Raw genomic sequence first — 17,076 nt, 5'->3', positions numbered from 1 at the left:
ATGATTTTAAGTAGTAAAGACATGTTGATTTCAAGACCTATCTTTATGTCAGGCTACAATGTTTTTTTTCCTGGGACCACACTGTGATACATTCCTGCTACACATTTCCAAAATATTCACAGATGTACCTGACACATTTCTGTAATGGTGTCATCAAACACTCCACCTGCATCATCAGCTCCTTCTCCAACCAGCTTCACTTTCCAGGCACGGGAGGGTAAGCGAAGGTCTGATGCATTCAGCTTTACCACTTGCCTTGCTATCTGGACAAAAATGGGCTTGCACTTCCGACCCCTTTGGGGGAAAGACACACAGCCAAAAATGTAACTCACAATCATGCAAAGGCTCTGAGTCACTCCATCAACAAAGCTGTCCAGAGAGAGCTCAGAACACTAGGCAATGTATGAATCTCAGCAGGCACACAAGGTGAACCCCAAGGCCCGTGAGAGCAGCACTGACCTGGTGGAGATCCTTTTCACAGTGATCTGGGGCCCGTAGTTCTTGCCCTGCACCATGGTTTTGCCTATGGAGCGCACCATGGGCAGGGTGTAGACCCGCGGAGCCAGCAAGGGCCTGAGCTGTCCCTGCACTATCCCCCACGTGCCAGCATTGTAATGAGATGTACTGTTCTGCAATAAAGCACGGATGACAATAACTGTATCAATAAAGGATATAATTCCATTCTTAACAGAATAACAGCACTTCAGTGTTTCAGGAAACAGATCAGCATTTTTGGTTTTAGTTTTGAGGCTAGTAAGCTCTTGGAAACCAGAGCACTGACTTGCCAGTGATAGCCTAAGTGAAAAAGTAAAGCAATACCTTAAAGAAGTTTGCTTTATTATGGAATTATTTATTTTTATTTTTTTCCAACAAAAAAATTACACAGCCTATTACTAAGGTCCATCTAGATCTGGTCAGAAACTCTCTAGCAGAACAACACAGCCAAGCCAGTTTTTTCAAATGGAATTTTACCTGGTTATTGGGACTGAGGTTAAGTAATCGCCATGAAGAGTACATGAGGTCAGAGAAATGGTAGAGCAGTCTCAGCCTTGCTCTCACTGTATGAATGCTCACTTCTTTCAGTGCCCCATACTGGGGTGGAATGGCATCAGGTAAACCAAGCTGCAAAGGCACTGAAACACCTGCCACAGAAAGAGAAACCAAGCGCTTGTTTGAGAAAGACGAGCTGATTGCTTTGGCTTGGATGAAGCTGATTTTCCTCACAGTAGCTTCTATGGTGCTCAGCTGCCTATTGGAGTTAAACCACAACAGAAGCCAAACTGAGAGTAAGACAATTTGTATATTAAACAAAATAAGGTCTGGGTATAAAAAAACCCCAATTTTGTCCTAATTATTCAGAAATTCTTGTCGCACTGACGGCCCAGGAGACCCCAGGACTAAAGAAAAGGCCAGAGAAAAGCTCAGCTGCTCACCTGGAGCTCGAGGGGGGACGGGCGGCGCTGTCCAGGCTGCACTGTGGCAGCGGCCGGCCGAGATCTGCCGCACGTTCTTCCCCTGCAGCACCGTCACCAGCGTGGGCTCCCGCACGTGGTTGGTGTGGCCCAGCCCCAGCTGCCAAAAGGCAACAATCAACAACTGATAGTATTTCTACGACTCTCCAAGCAGGAATTCAGAGAAGATGACCAAAAAAATAGTATTTGTTTACAGCATATATTGTGATAAAAAAATATCTGCCATATATATATTTTCACCTTTTATCTTTGATAAAATACTGCACCTGCACCCAATACGAGTAACAGATGCAATGTCAGAGACCTGAAAACAGCTGGAGACTTCTCAAAAAATCTTTCCCACACTGAGGATCTGATCCATGCTGCTAAGTCCTGTATTGCAGTCTCTCATACATAGACAGCAAAGCTCCTACATCTCCTCTGCGCTATTTAAACAGCATTTTTATTCTAAAATGTAAATCCCTGGTTTACAAAAACACAGTTTGTGTAAAGAGAACATTTACTGGAGCTATTGTGACTTTTTGCTGAGTTTCATATAATATCCTAATTTCATATTCTGCGAGTTAAAAATTTCATACTACAAAAGTGTATTTTTTTCCCTACTTCATATAAAACCAGTATTTTGAACCACAAGGAAAATTATATAAACAGCTTTCAGAATGAATTTCTCTACGTTTTTACACCATTTTTTCTCTTCCAAAAATACAAAGTACCATATTAAAAAAACCAATAATATAAGTAATTTAAAAGAACACCTCAAATAAGTTCCTCAGAAATTATTTCAAACACCTTGCTCAACAAGCCTTCTCAAAAACTCAATCCTAGAAAACCACAGGATGAAGTTTGCCCAAACTTCCTGAAACACCAGTAGCTAATACACCAAGAGTCTCTTTCTCAAATTTGTAGCCTGCAATAGAAAAATTTGAGTAATGTATGTGGTAAAGGAGGAGAATTTCTCACTTAGTGTGTTTTTTCTGACTTCAAAACAATAATTCGTTTAAAGAGGTTCGTTTATACTTTCATTATGGAAAGTATCTAAAGAGTTAAAAAATCTGATTGACAGCAACCATAAATTTTAGTATCTTGAATCTGCAATTCTTTTAAAAAGCTTGACTTAGAGTAATTTGGGTAGCATGTTTGGAGTGCTTTCCCAAACTGGTACCATGGAAGAGCACAGAGAGTAAACAAGAAACTAATGGAAACTGCCCAAAACACCATCATGCTGAGGGGCGAAGGAGGGAAGGACAATCAAAGCTTTCTTTTCCACCAAAGGGAAGCCACGCCCAGCACAGCTGTGAAGGGCAGCAAGAGGCTCCCAGAGGTCAGGAGCAGAGAACAGGATGTACCTGGCCTTCAGAGTTGCTTCCCCAGGCGTAGACGTCCCCCGTGGAGGACAGGGCCAGCGTGTGCTCGGCGCCGACGGCGATGTCCTCGATGAAGACCCCGGCCAGCAGCGGCACCTGCTGCGGCCGGTTGTGGTTGCGGGCGCGGCCCTCGGGCAGCCCAATCAGGCGATCTGCAAGGGCAAGCACCGGCTCCAGCAGCAAGCAGCACTGGGGAATTTCATTACAAGCACAAGCAGGGGAGGGACAGACAGCGGATCTGTACAGTCCTGGGGCTGGGACGCGAGGGGAACCCTTCAGGGACAAAGGGCGCGGGTGTTCCCTGCAAACTAGCGCTGCCTACAGTGCTCGTTTACACTGCTAAAGCTGTTTATCCGTGGTCAGTCAGAAACAAGACCAAATTCTACTAAAGCGAGGCCTCTAGATCTAAATGCATGGGTTTATAACAAACACGAATTAACTGACTTCAGAAGTTTCTGCATGTTTCATTCAGTGCACGTGGAAATCCTCCTGCCCACATTGTTAAACATGTGTAAGTATGCGCGCTTAATTAGACAATGTAAACTTCGAAGTAACCCAGTATTTCTGGATGTGTGAAATTCAATGAAGTTCTAGGAAAATGCTCTTCAAAAAGTAAATCAGTAAAACGAAAGGTGTTCTGAGATCAAACCAGACAAAGCTACAAATCTGGATTTCGGGTATGTTAAAATTGCACTGTTCAAGTTTTGAAATTTAGATTAGGGCAACATGTTTCTAAAAAGTAGCATCAGATCAGCCTTAGAAACATGTCTTAATATTCTTCCTTTTCACCTGCAATTTACACAAGCCTAAACACGGAAATGTCACAAGAGCAGTTTGTCTTACCTTGGCCAAAAGTATACACATGACCATCTTTTGTCAGAGCAACTGAGAACTGAGTTCCACAGGCAACTTTTTTTATTCCAATTCCACAAAGAATATCCACTTTCTATGGGGTAATGTGAAAGAAAAACAAGTATTACAAGGCTATAAACAGAAAGCAAACACAAATTCTATCTGTAACTTCTGCTTCCAAAAAATAATTTTTTTTATTCCCACTGTGCAGCACACACATTGTAGGAATATTTTAAGTAGGATTATTTTAATTAACACTTGGAAATTAGTACAGGAAACAGAAACATTTTTTTTTCAATGGAATGAACACCTTATTCTATGCAGGATGATTCAAAATACCTATTTTTCCCAGGAGTGAGGGGGAGTGGCATGGGAAGAAGTAGATGGGTGTGGAAACAACCTTCTCTCCAGTTTCCAAAAGAAGAAATCTCTCTTCTCTAAGATAAGCCTCAGATTTTGACTATTTGTACTGCTACTGGGACACAGTCATTATGATGTACACAAAATTCTTGGGAGTACCAGGCTCAGCATAATGTATCATCAGAATTATTTGTGCCAGATTGTGTAACAACAGCATGGAATTAGTAACATCTGGAAATCACACTTCTCAACACTGTGCAACATCTTTAAAAGCACTGAAAGTTTATGCAAAGAATCATTTCCTTGGCAATCTAACCTGTGGTGAGGACTTTGCAGTGGAATTTCCCAAACCAAGTTTACCATAATCTCCATCTCCAAAAGCCCAAACCATTGAGCCATCTGTTGACACGGCCACAGTGTGATTGAGGCCACAGGCAACCTGGGTGAGAAATACAATGTTATTACCACTGCTGTTGCTGACTTACTAACTCAAACATACCAGCTACCTTTAAGAAGAAAAACTGCTTTAAAAATGAACTATCCCTGTAAAACCACTAAAACTTCCACTTGTTTATTAGAGTGTCTTAAAGACCCTTAGGACCGAAAAAATACAGCAGTGTTTTATCAACACTTGCTTTCTCTCAGCTCATAGAACCAAAGGATGGTATTATGGTACACATGCTCTCTGCTTAAAAATACAAAAAATCTCATTAATTCATGCTTCAAAATGCCTAAATCTTGAAATGTTAAAAACGTAGGCAGTTTTGCACAAAGATGATCAAAAGACTCAGGAAAGTAAGTATTTAAAAAATCATGCATACTCATATTCTGCCATCATAATCAAAATAAAAGCCAAGGTTAAAAACAATAATTGAACACTTAAGTATGTAAAAACCACAAGCTTTTATCTAATATACAATGCTAATTTTAGATAAACCATGCCTGGCCAATCTGGTAACCTTCCAGCGCCGTCACTCTTTCTGGAAGTTTCTTATTGGAAGTATTTCCAAGCCCCAATCGACCATAATCACCATTCCCAAATGTAAAAAGTTTGCCATCTGCTGTCACCACAGCTGAGTGCTTGAAGCCACACGACATCTAGAAGTAAAATAAGCATTATTTTTACACACATTTTATACTTGGAAGTTTATATTGACAATTACATGTACATATGTAATACCTTTCTTGACCCTAAACCATATTCCTTTCTGAAGAGCTAAAATACAGACATTTTAGTGTTAACGATTTCTCCAGCAACTCATCTCTTAACTCTCTTCAGTGCCAATGTTACGGAGGGGGACTGGAGGATATTTGCCTGAAGAATTTGCTGTATGATTATCTAATTTTTTTATACAAACAAACATGGTTTTGTGCATTGTTAGTACTTAGGAGGAGGTCTTGGTGACCAGTTTTGTAGGTCAAAGTCGCCTGACAAGGATGAAGGGAAACTTATAAATCATGTCAGCATTTTGATCCTCTTTAAATTACCCCTTTCTTCCATGCTCTATTTTTAGTCCTCTCCAGTACCAACTGTTGATTAATACATCTGTGGTACTGACATCCTTTAACTGGAAATTACCACCCTGGTTCATAAAGCCCAGAGAATTAAAAAGTTGCCTGTTTTCATGCAATTCTACAGCACTGGGTTCCCAAGCCTGCAGCTGGAAGGAGAAAGAAATATTTTGAAACCTGCACGACTTCTTCTCCCTGCAGAGCCTCAATCTGCCTGGGCCTGCGCTGCCTGTCGCTGTTGCCATGGCCCAGCTTGCCATAGTCCCCATCTCCCCAGCTGAAGACTTCCCCGCTTTCTGTCAAAGCCATGGAATGTCCATCAGACCCACAGGAGGTCACCAGCTGTGTCACAACAAAGCCTAGCAAAGACAAGCGAGAAAACCAAGCTTAGCATGGCTTATAACAAACTCTTACATACAGTTATCCATGGGTGCTTTGTGACAGCCAGTTATGTCTGGGGAAAGGAACAAACCACAGTAAGGCTTCTTTTTCCAGCAATTAATTTACTTTTAATTACAACAAAACCTTTGTTTTCCTATGGAGAACTTACGCTTCTGTCCTGCCACTAGTACTGAAATTAAATGTTCCTAATTTGAGCAGACAGTTTTCCCTGAAGCCTTCCTAAAATTAAAGAATTTAAACATACTATTTAAATCTTAAGGAAATATGAAGATCTTGTTTATTTGTTTGAATTTTAAATTAGAAACTACAATATTTTAACGAGTAAATCTGCAGAAGAGCATCAGTAGAAACAATTACACTAACTACCAAAATGCTTATTTATGCTCCATGACTGGATTCCTCTCAAATACAACAGTTTTACCTTGCAGTGCTGAAATGACAGTTAAGACGTGAAGATCATCAGAATTTCCTTGTCCCAGTCGCCCATAGCTCCCCTCACCACAAGCCAAAACCGTGCCATTGGCTTGGATGACAAAAGTACAATTCTGACCACAAACCACCTAGGTTAGAAAAACATGAAGGAATGCTAATAAATTATATGCTAAATGCAGCAATGTTGTAATACTTGCATTACAATGCACCATTTCCTTTTAATTTGTCTTCTTTGCAGTTATATCAAGACAATATTTTATCAAGTCAATGCTATTTCAGAAAGCCTAACTGCCACACGTATTATGTGAAAGTTGTGCAAGTATTTTAAAATCATGCTCATATAAAATAATTCTGTGTTATCAGGTTTCAGTGGCTTTTTGGTTTGAATTTGTTAAATAATTTAAGATTTCCTTCCTAGTGAAACCCATGTTTTGAGATACCTTAGAGTTAATTCAAACAACAAATTGAAAAGACATTTAGAGAGGGATTTTGACAAGCTGTACAAACAACAGATGGCAAACGATGAAATCATGACTGGTTCTAAGTGATCACCTGCTGGGCCTGGGAGAATGAAGGTGCTGCCACTGGGATCATGACATTTCTGCCAGCCTCTGCCAGCTGCCCGTGCCGTCCTGCTCCCCACAGGTACACGTCACATTTGCCTCCCAAGTGCCAATCCTAGGGAAGAGCATGAATGCAGGCTTTAGAACAAGAGCACTTTCAACAGCTTGCCACATTTCAAAACAATAAAAACCCCTACAAAACACCCCAAACCCTCCAAACCATCAATTTTACTGACCTCTGGCCTTGATGTTGCCCAAGACATGATCTGTTCATCCATGCCATTGATCCACTTACTGTTATCCTACACAGCAAAAGCCACATTTACCACATTCAGCACAAGAGATGCACATTGTTTTTCTGTTATGCAATATATATTTTCCTAAGAACAATATTTAAATTATTCTAAACAAAAATGCATGCAGACTAGCAATAACACTGTCATCCATGACTTGTGATCTAAATCAATGAAAGAAAAACTAAATTCATGATGAAGTAATCTTTTTCTAGTTACTGATACATAGGGCTTTTTGAAGTTTCAATTGCAAACACTGGCTTGAAATGTTATAAGCTTGCTTAAAAAAATTCATAATAAAAATTTCTGGTTTGGTTTACATAACAAGTCATGAAGAAAATTGGCACTAGCAAAATAATTCAGTGGGAGAATGTGACAAAATCTTACTCTTAAAATAGCACTACAAAGCTCTACATTTCTTTCTATCACACATGAAAATTACTGTCACAGTTTTGGGTTGTTTTGTATTTTAATGTGCAACTGACTTGCACTCATTACACACACACACAGACCAATCTTAACAGTATATTCTAACCAGTTAATTAAAAAATAAACTTATTGCTGGTGCTTATGTTACTAAATATAAATGTTTACAGTTCAGAGATTTCCCTGCATCATACTGTGTGCTCAGTAACAACACACTCGGCTGTTAAGACAATACATAAACTTTTACCATCAGGAGAGTAAGCTCATCCTCTGGAACAGGCTCCAGGTCTGGGACAGTGAAGGACTCTGGGAACTGAGCTCCCTTGGCCAGGGCTTCAGCAGCTTTTATGGTAGTGGAGAAGCACTCGAGCCAGGCCCATTCCGTGGGGTTCCAGGCAGAGGGGTCAGGTAGGCAGCTCTGGTGGTGAGGGGGCACAGGGGGGTTGCAGAGCAGCTGGTCCAGGTGCAGCCCCACGGCCAGGGATGCCAAGCACTGCATGTAGGGGCTGTGAACCAGCTGGTCCCCACACACCACATGGGGCTGCAGGGCAGGAGGGAGGAAAAGGGAACACCCAGTTAGAAACATACACCAATCACTTCAAAATACAAGTCCTTAAAAGCTAGTCCTGTAGAACAGTAACTTCCTCCATGCTTATCCAAAGTTTTTCTAATATTTTAAATATTTTCAAATTAGGAGGCTACTAGCTTTGAGAATAGTGAAAGATATTTCAAGTAGAATATAGGAAAGTCTTCTGGGTTCTCTGGTGAAAGACTGAAACCAGCTGAGATCTAAAGAGTGAACTCATGTCAGCCATGAATGCTAATAAACCTTGCTTTTCTCGTACCTTTTCATAGGCGTACTGCTCCTGCAGCATCACGGGCAGGCGCTCCAGGAAGGCGCGCATGCATGGAGCCATGTTCAAGCCCAGAACCCCCTGCTGCTTCAGCGCAGTCCTGCACGTCGCCAGCACGTGATTGGAAGAGATCCACTCTGAGGTGCAGTTCACCACCAGCACGTCCTGTTCAACAGCAGCCACGTTAGTCACATTAGAAATTAAAAATTCACATAGCAGCATCATTCAGCTCCATTGATTCATCACCATCTCGGTTTCCACAGGGGCCAGAGAACACATATGTTCAACCATTTCTGTCTCACCTTGGATCTGTTAGAGCAGGCAGCAACTCCAACCTCAGGGATCCACACGGCAGTCTGGATAGCTCCAGACCCTATCACAACACTCTGCAATACTGAACCGTCCTGGGGAGAGAAGGGGTTGGAGTCAGGTGCAAACAGAGCTACAGCTCTGTTCAAGTGCATACACATTCCTAAAGGATGATACTCTCACAAGCTTTCAATAACTAATTAAAAACTGAATTGCTTAACCTAAAAGCAGAAACTCCTCATTTTTATCATATTAAGGAGATAATGCAACTAAGGATTTAAAAGTGTTTAATAATCCACATTATCTAGCTCTTTAAATTAGAGTCCTCAACATAAGAGAATATTGTTCATAACTATAACAAAAGCAGCTGGTTCTGCAAAGCCTAACTAACACGACCAACCCTTCAGAATCAATCAAAATTGAACCATTAAGTACTTCAATGCTAAGTACAACTTCAATTTATATTTTATTATTTATGATGCTATAACACTATTTTACAACACGCTTTCTCTAATGTATCTAACATGTGGTGAGGTGGAAGTTGGTCTGATACTTTGACCAGCTCAGATACTCTTACTAAGAATGACAATCAAGCCACACCAAAGATGATCTTACCCGTAAAGACCAGATATTCATGAGGCCACCAAGGCCCCCAGACACCAACGCCAGCCCATCAGGACTGAAAGCAACAGTGCGGACAGGAGTGATGTGTCCTCTCAGCTGGAACACACACTTCACTTCCACTGCATTCCTGTATCCATCCTGCAAGCAACCACACACTTATGGAACACTGCACTACTTCCAGGAAATGGAGTAGCATGACATGTCTGTATTTTGCAATAAATACTGATCATCCACACAAAGTTCCACTAAATAATTTTAAAACAACCAGGCCCATGACAGTATTTTATAGATAACTTGGTCACATTATCAGCTTCCCTCCCCTCACAAAATGCCATCAACATCAAAGACCACATTACAACTTATATAGGTGAAAATAATCTTCACTCTTTATCTACAAAAAACTTTGAACTCTCACTAAATTTTAGGATAAACTGATCAACTTTTAAAGGAAAGAAAACAGACCAAAATATAATCTTCAGCCTTAATCCTAAATAAATTTTTCAATTTCTTGTTTTGAAACTGCCTACACATACACAAATGCAACGTAAACTTTTTTTAGCAAATTTCTTCTCTCAGGAAACATGGAGATTTAAGTAACTCACTCATATTCTTCTCCTCTTTCAACTTCACAATGACCAAAGAGAATTTCTTACACACCAAGTTTTGTCCTCTTACCTTGGCACTTGTTTCTTGCTCCCACCATCCTTCTGAGCAAGCTGAGCTGGACTGCAACGTGATTATTATGTCCTGGGGCACAGTCCAGACACACACCAAACCATTGTGGCATCCCCTAAAGCATGTCGAGTGACATTAGAAAAACAAAATAAAGATATTAACTAACAAAATATAAGGGGTCTGGTATTAACTTATAAACCAGTAGTCTCCATGACCTTCCTATAAAACCACACTGCATCAACTGATCTAAAGTAGAAGGGCCTGTTCCCAATGGGTAAATGCATTTTTTCCTATTCCTCACATGGTGTAGCTTTTCCATTTCTACTAACAACATATTCTCAGAAAAAAAAATTTGGATGAAGCAAAAAAATTCCAAGCAGGACTAGCACCCACAGGTCATGGAGGAAACAGCTGGCAACACCACCCGAGTCACTCTTTTTATTTGAATTCTGCAACTTCACCAATCTCATGACAAGTAACTTACTGAAGGAATATTATTTTTAAAAAAACAAACCCTTTTCTTTGCTACTGACACTACAGACTGGTAGAAAACTCCTGCAGAAGAACTACAGAAACAACAACAAAACAATGACTTACGTAGCTAACAGAAGCTGGGCCTTGGGTCCTTTCCCTGGCAGAGCACACCAAGCAATGCCATTGACCAGGGCTGGGTGGGACAGGGAGTGCAGGCGCCTCCAGCACCCTCCCAGACACCCCCAGAGCTTCACTGTTTCCTCTTTGGCACAGGTCAGTAGAATCTTACCAGTTGGATCCCACTTCATACTAACGACCGTATCCTGGTGGATTTAAAAAAATGAAAATTTGGTATGAAGAAACACAGTAATGAGGAGGAAATTTAACTCTCAGAGCTAATGTAACTTTTAATTACTAATAACAAAAGTATTTTCTTCTTGTATAAATCACAGAAAGCGAGTTGCAATTATAAAGTCATAATGCTACATTTCAGACCTATCAAATTAAAAAGACTTCAAAAAGTTTGCTGAAAGAAACTAAATGGGAAACATAGAAAAAGATGTTTTCGTTTTACTGCAAACCCTTCTTGATTATTTTTCCCCAGAAAGAGCTCTGAGTCTGAGGTAGGAAAGGAAGACAGCCCATAGCAAGGAGGCAAGTACAGATTTATTGCCGCAGTGTGGGACTGCCCTGCTTCACACAACCGGAGCAGCTTTGGAAGCAATCAAGATGCTCTTACTACACCTACATTTGAGGAATTCTGCTCTTAGCCTAACAAATAATTAATGGACTATCAATGACTCAATATTACATTCTGGCCAAGCAAAGGTTCTAAACCTTTGCAACTGCGTATTTAGAAAAACACCTTTTGCTTTGCATAGGAAGCTAAACAAAAACACGTGACATAATCAAAATTAAAACTCATAATGAGTACTCTTACCAAGTAAAACAATTAATCTTTTAAATCCAGTCAATGCACAGCTGTGTGCTTAATTCACTTCCATCACTGTATGTACATACACTTCACAGTGTCTGACAGCAAAGAGGGTATCAAGTTTATCTTTTCTTTTGTTATATTTGGTAGACTGTTCTTTTAGAGTACATTATGTTAATACATATATCAGAAATAGGTGTGGGTTTTTAAAATAACATTCACTTGTCTTTATAAATCGCTTTCAAATAGAGAGAACAGCATAAACAGATTTTACTGACAAATAAAATTTTTACCTACAAAAAGTCTACATCAGTTTAAGAAAGACCAGCTCTACCTTATGTGCATCAATGAGAACGACTCCTCCTTTCTCAGTTGGTTCCTTTGTTCCTAGGAGCAGTTTTCCATCTGAATAGCCAACAGCAAATGGTCTGTCTTCACTGAACCAGGCCAGGCATGTGACAGACACTGCATGAACAGACAACACAAACATTCATTAAACTAAACTGAACTTCACTCCTAACCAAAGAGGTTTTTGCAGTGCAGTTGTCTAAACTATGAAGTGCATTAACAATGTCCACCACCACACCAGGGACACTTAACATATTCTGGTCTGAAAATTTTCCTGAACTCACATGATAAAGATAAAACTGAATGCCACTAATGACAGCTCTTGAGATTATTTTGCACTAGTTTTCTCATTCTTCTTTTTATGAAAAGAACTGAATTTATATTCCAGGTATAGTGAAAAGAACTATACCAGGTAAAAGAAAAAGGGTAGACTGAATCTTATACACATATCTGAGATAGGCTTCTACAAAATGCTCTGAAAACAACTTGCCTCCCCTAGCAAGTAGATATCACTTCACTTAATTCTGCCAAAAAATATCTGTAAGGCTTTCTGAAGAAGCCAGATGCAAAACCACACAATACTACCAAAAATCTGCTACTTGATGTTCTTTGGGACTGAAGCTATAAAGGAAAAAGGGCAATCACTGAAGAATTCAAATGACACTCTGCAGGCCATCTGCAGACAGAGCAGACACTGCAGGGGATCACAACTGTTTGTCCACAATGGCAAGGAATGGCAGGATTTTACCAGATACTACCCACTGTTTGCCTCTGCTGTGGGGGAAGCAGGGTGCAGATAAAGATCCCACCGACTTTTCTCCTCCCATGAACCAGAAATCATATCCCACGAACAATAACCCAGAATTATTATATACTTCCTTCATAAAAAATGGGAATGCGTTCACAATTTTAATTTCAGATACTGATGCAGTCTCCTACCATCCTTTCTGTAGCAGTGTTCCAGTTCCAGCCGGTGCATGGATGAAATATCCACAACTTCAATAAGAGCCAGAGATCCATCCATGCGCCCAATTAACAACAATTCTGGAGCATCCCCTGTCCATGCTGCAGCTGGCCCTTCTTCTGGCCAGGCTAGAGCAGATACCCAGTGAGATTGAAGATCTAATAAGCCTTTTCCTCCTAGGAGATCAAAAAGTCTGTTAAAACTACTTCATCTTCATAAAGAAAAAAAAACCAGTAATATTTTCCATGGGAAAAAAAAAATCAAGAGATCTTATTGAGAGCTAGGGCATACTACAAATTCATTTAAGTTACAAGAATACAAAGCAGTGGTTCACTAACCTATGCAGACACAAAATCTAGGCAACAAATCTCATGTATCATTCAATTTAGGTAGTTTTGTTAAGGAAAGAAGCTGAATTCTTCAGTACCCAGTAAATTTGGGTACTGTGCTGGTGATTTTTGTAAGTAACTGGTGATTTTTTTAAGTGCAAAGCAACAGAATGAAGTTTACAAAGCACAGGGATTAAAAGTCTTCCTCTCAAAGATGCGTATCACATACCCACTTGGGGTTAGCACCTTTCTCAAATTAAACATGTTCACAAGACACTGTGGGAGATGGCAGGCATTTAAACTGGACAGTTAAACACTGGAGTAAACAAACATGCAGTAACTTGGCAGCTCCCCACATTCTATATGCTGGACCAGAAGCACCCACAGGCAGCTCAGGACATACCATTGACCTGCCAGATGTTCACCATCTTTTCTGTAGCTCCAGCCAGGTATTTGCCACTGATGCTCCAACAGACAAGAGATAAACTAAGGTCGCTGGGCGACCCCAGACCTTCTTCAGAGTCACCCTCTCTGTAATAGAATAAAAGAATGAAATTAAGAGGGCATTTCCTTTAAGCAGACAGGAAAACCTAGAACTCATAAAGTATCTGTGCTAGAACCTCGAGTCCTGCCATTGCAGCGGATTTACATAAAACGTTTTTCTGCTCACAGTACTACAATTCCCTCTAAAACCACTTCAAATTACAGAATGACATACTACTTACTTCCCAGAAATTTCAAATTAGGTTTCAAATGGAAACTCTTTATGTTTACCTATTTAATCTCAAACTTAACATCTTCAGCGAAGGCAAAATTTTCTGGGAAGTCATGAAATGAAACAATAGCATGGACCAGAAATAAAAGAGACACATCTTACTATCAATTCTACTTTAAACTCTTCCTCCTGTTACTATCTTGTTACACTATTCTAAAACTCCATTTTAAAGTCTGCTCTGCCTAACTGTAACAAGGCCACAGATAGCTTTAATTGCCTGAGATCATACACAACAGCCACATTTTTTTTACTGCTTTTAGTACCAGAACAATGAAGGATATAATACTGTTATATCATTCTGGCTGGTTCTTTTAAGGCCACATCTAACACCAGCGAGCAAACAAGAACTAAGCCAACCACTAAAAAATTGTCACAAAACAGCCTAGTAGTTCACTATTGCTTCTCCATTCTTCCAAGTTCAACTATGCTTCACTAAAGAATTAGATTTTCATCTTTTCTTTTGCTTTCTTCTTTTCTGGACACACCCAAATGACAAAAAAGTACTTCCAAGATGCTCGTGTAGAATTACACTTAGTTCCTCTTTTTCAGAAGTCAGAATTCTTTTTTCACACTTGAATCAATGACTTGTAATAATCATGTTATATGCTGGAGCTGTCCACTGGAACCCAGTGAAGGGATATTTACTTTTCTGCTACATGACAGTCCCATACCATTTTTATTTTACCCGTATTTCCTTATATCAATTAATAAAGGATGTTTTGAAACAGCATGACATGATCTCTTTATAGAGACTCTTACCAGGTTGACATTTAGTTCTCTTTTCAGTTTTAATCTATGCATTAAACACAGAAAACAAACGAGAGATTTTAACAGCAGGAGATAATGATAACAGCCAATCCCGCAGAATTTTACGCAATTAGAGCTTAAATTAAATATCTGGCTGCTGTAAAGGATCAACTTACAGCTTGTTGAGCACACAGGTTTGCTGCAGTGAATATTGCTTCTTTGTCACATTCCACACTCTGATGGTGCCATCATTCCCACTTGTTGCCAAAAGTCCCTTTTTATTGCACCAAACACACGTCATGACCTACAAATACCAAAATAACCATGGCAAAACTGGAATTTACAACTTGGGTATGTTTGCTCACTAGTATTAAGCAAACACTAACCAGTGAGACACCCTGTAACAACCAAACTAGACTTGTTTTTATACTTTTACAGCATTATTTACTGCAATTGCAGTAAATAATGCTGTAAAGCAGGCTTGATAGGGACACCACACTTCATACAGTCCCATGCTCCACTGGCCGCCATTGCACAGAATACGGCACAAATATGTTAACTACTATGACAGAAAAATTAATGCAAATTAAGATCTAAGGAAATATTCAGAGTGATTCTGCTGAGTTCATATATCGTGACAACACTTTCACGACCCTCTTAACTGAAGCCTCAAAGAAGCTGAACGTTTTTGTGCAGCAGAAGTGCAACAACTTTATCTCCAAAAAATTACTTCCTGTGGGAAATCATTTCAGTCAGCATAACTGTAAAACGATACTATCTTCCTTTTTTCTGTGCTCCGCCAAAGAGAGCAGTATTACCGTGGGTCTTCTGGGCAGTCAAGACTTGGTGAAGCAAAGGAGAGAATTTGACTCTATTATATTATGATATATATTACATTAAAAAGACCACACTATAACTATACTACAAAGAACAGAGAGAGAGAATCATCAGAAGGCGAGACAGGAATAGAAAGGAATGAATAACAAAGTTCTGTGACTCCTAGAGAGTCCGAGAGCTGCTGCTTCCTCGATAGGTCGACAAGTAGAAACATCCCACACTGACCAATGGAGGAAGCACCTGCTGCATTCCACAGCAGCAGATAACAAATTGTTTACACTTGAAGCTGAGGCCCTTCAGCTTCTCAGGAGAAGAAAATCCTAGCAAAGGGATTTTCATAAAATATCACAACCACAGAGCAGGGCAGCGGGTGCAGGGAGGGAGCCACGCTTACCCTGTTCTGGTGAGCCTCGAGCTTGATAAAGGAGCACTTGCGCAGGTCTCCGCCCATGTCAGCCAGGGTCTGTGGCGCGCTCTGGTTGTCGCGGTCGTGCGCGGCCAGCGTGCGCACCAGCTGCTGCGCTGCCCACTGCCGGTGCTGCGACGACAGGCGCGACGACAGGCAGCACGCGGCCAGCGCGTTCGCCAGCTCCAGAGGGCCTACAGCAGAGGGATCATAGCAAGGATGGGCATACAAATGGGCAATTAAACCTGCTTAGACAAAACAGTGAGATGATGCCTACATGAGTGAACGCAGCAACAGCCAGCATTTCCAGAGATTAACAAGCATCTTAACACAATGTTGCAATCACGTGAACTACATCAAAAACCAGAACAGAATTCCAAATAGCCTTATTCCCATGATATGAAAATGGTTGGTCAAAGAGCTTTCTAAACAGGAAAAGCCTCCTCTGACACAGTCCTGCCACTGTCACTGCCCTGTCCTTCCCTCTCTATCCCAGCACCAGCCTGGAAGGGACTGGGGAGGGCAGCACAGCTGATGCTTTGTGGCTCCCTGACCTCTCAGAGGACAGGCAGCACAAATTTCTGCCTCGGACAAAGGACAGCCCTTGGGCAGTGGTAATCAGCTGTTACCTTCCTTAATTTCATCTGGAGGCACAAGCTCTGTGGCTTTGAATACACACGAGTTCAGACTATATTTTGAAGTGGTGAAAGATGCAATTACAGAATAAGACCATATTTCTAAGTAAAATGTGTATCATAAACCATAATATTCCTTTGATCAAAGCAAGTTTTGTTCATTTTTGAAAGTGTATCTATTTATACATTATTCTAGCAAGTCTCTCCCTTACATACAAATGAAGAACTGAAGATCTAATGATTAATATTTAAAAACAAAGCTGTATCATACCTTTCTTTTCAATTTCAGCTTTATCATAGTTTGGCCTCAGTTTGGCCCCTTTGTCGGCCAACAATGCTACTAGTGCTTGAGTAACAACAAAATTTGGAGATGTGACAAGTTTGTTTTCTTCTGCAATTCCTCTTAAAAAACTTGGTAAAAATTTTCTCTGAATTGGATCATCGACTGTTGTCAAGTTCACACCAGTTGCTGCAGAAATCAAATTCTGA

At 40.4% G+C, this 17,076-nt stretch overlaps 1 protein-coding gene across 1 annotated transcript in view; it reads right to left on the bottom strand.

Annotated features, from left to right (window-relative positions):
* The window catches only part of HERC1 (HECT and RLD domain containing E3 ubiquitin protein ligase family member 1), a 96,056-nt gene that overhangs the window by 4,065 nt on the left and 74,915 nt on the right, over positions 1–17,076 (bottom strand). The window contains 24 exon segments of the mRNA XM_038147620.1: positions 129–294; positions 460–629; positions 973–1,142; positions 1,434–1,572; positions 2,819–2,988; positions 3,680–3,782; positions 4,365–4,487; positions 4,991–5,146; positions 5,738–5,919; positions 6,384–6,522; positions 6,947–7,072; positions 7,194–7,259; positions 7,924–8,217; positions 8,522–8,695; positions 8,833–8,934; positions 9,455–9,601; positions 10,139–10,253; positions 10,736–10,935; positions 11,881–12,011; positions 12,834–13,034; positions 13,591–13,718; positions 14,886–15,013; positions 15,941–16,146; positions 16,859–17,072. Coding sequence (XP_038003548.1) covers positions 129–294; positions 460–629; positions 973–1,142; positions 1,434–1,572; positions 2,819–2,988; positions 3,680–3,782; positions 4,365–4,487; positions 4,991–5,146; positions 5,738–5,919; positions 6,384–6,522; positions 6,947–7,072; positions 7,194–7,259; positions 7,924–8,217; positions 8,522–8,695; positions 8,833–8,934; positions 9,455–9,601; positions 10,139–10,253; positions 10,736–10,935; positions 11,881–12,011; positions 12,834–13,034; positions 13,591–13,718; positions 14,886–15,013; positions 15,941–16,146; positions 16,859–17,072 — 3,750 coding nt within the window.

Source organism: Motacilla alba, chromosome 10 (assembly GCF_015832195.1).
Source record: "Motacilla alba alba isolate MOTALB_02 chromosome 10, Motacilla_alba_V1.0_pri, whole genome shotgun sequence".
NCBI lineage: Eukaryota > Metazoa > Chordata > Aves > Passeriformes > Motacillidae > Motacilla > Motacilla alba.
Note: the sequence above shows the minus strand (reverse complement) of the source record. Positions and strands in the feature narration are given on the sequence as shown.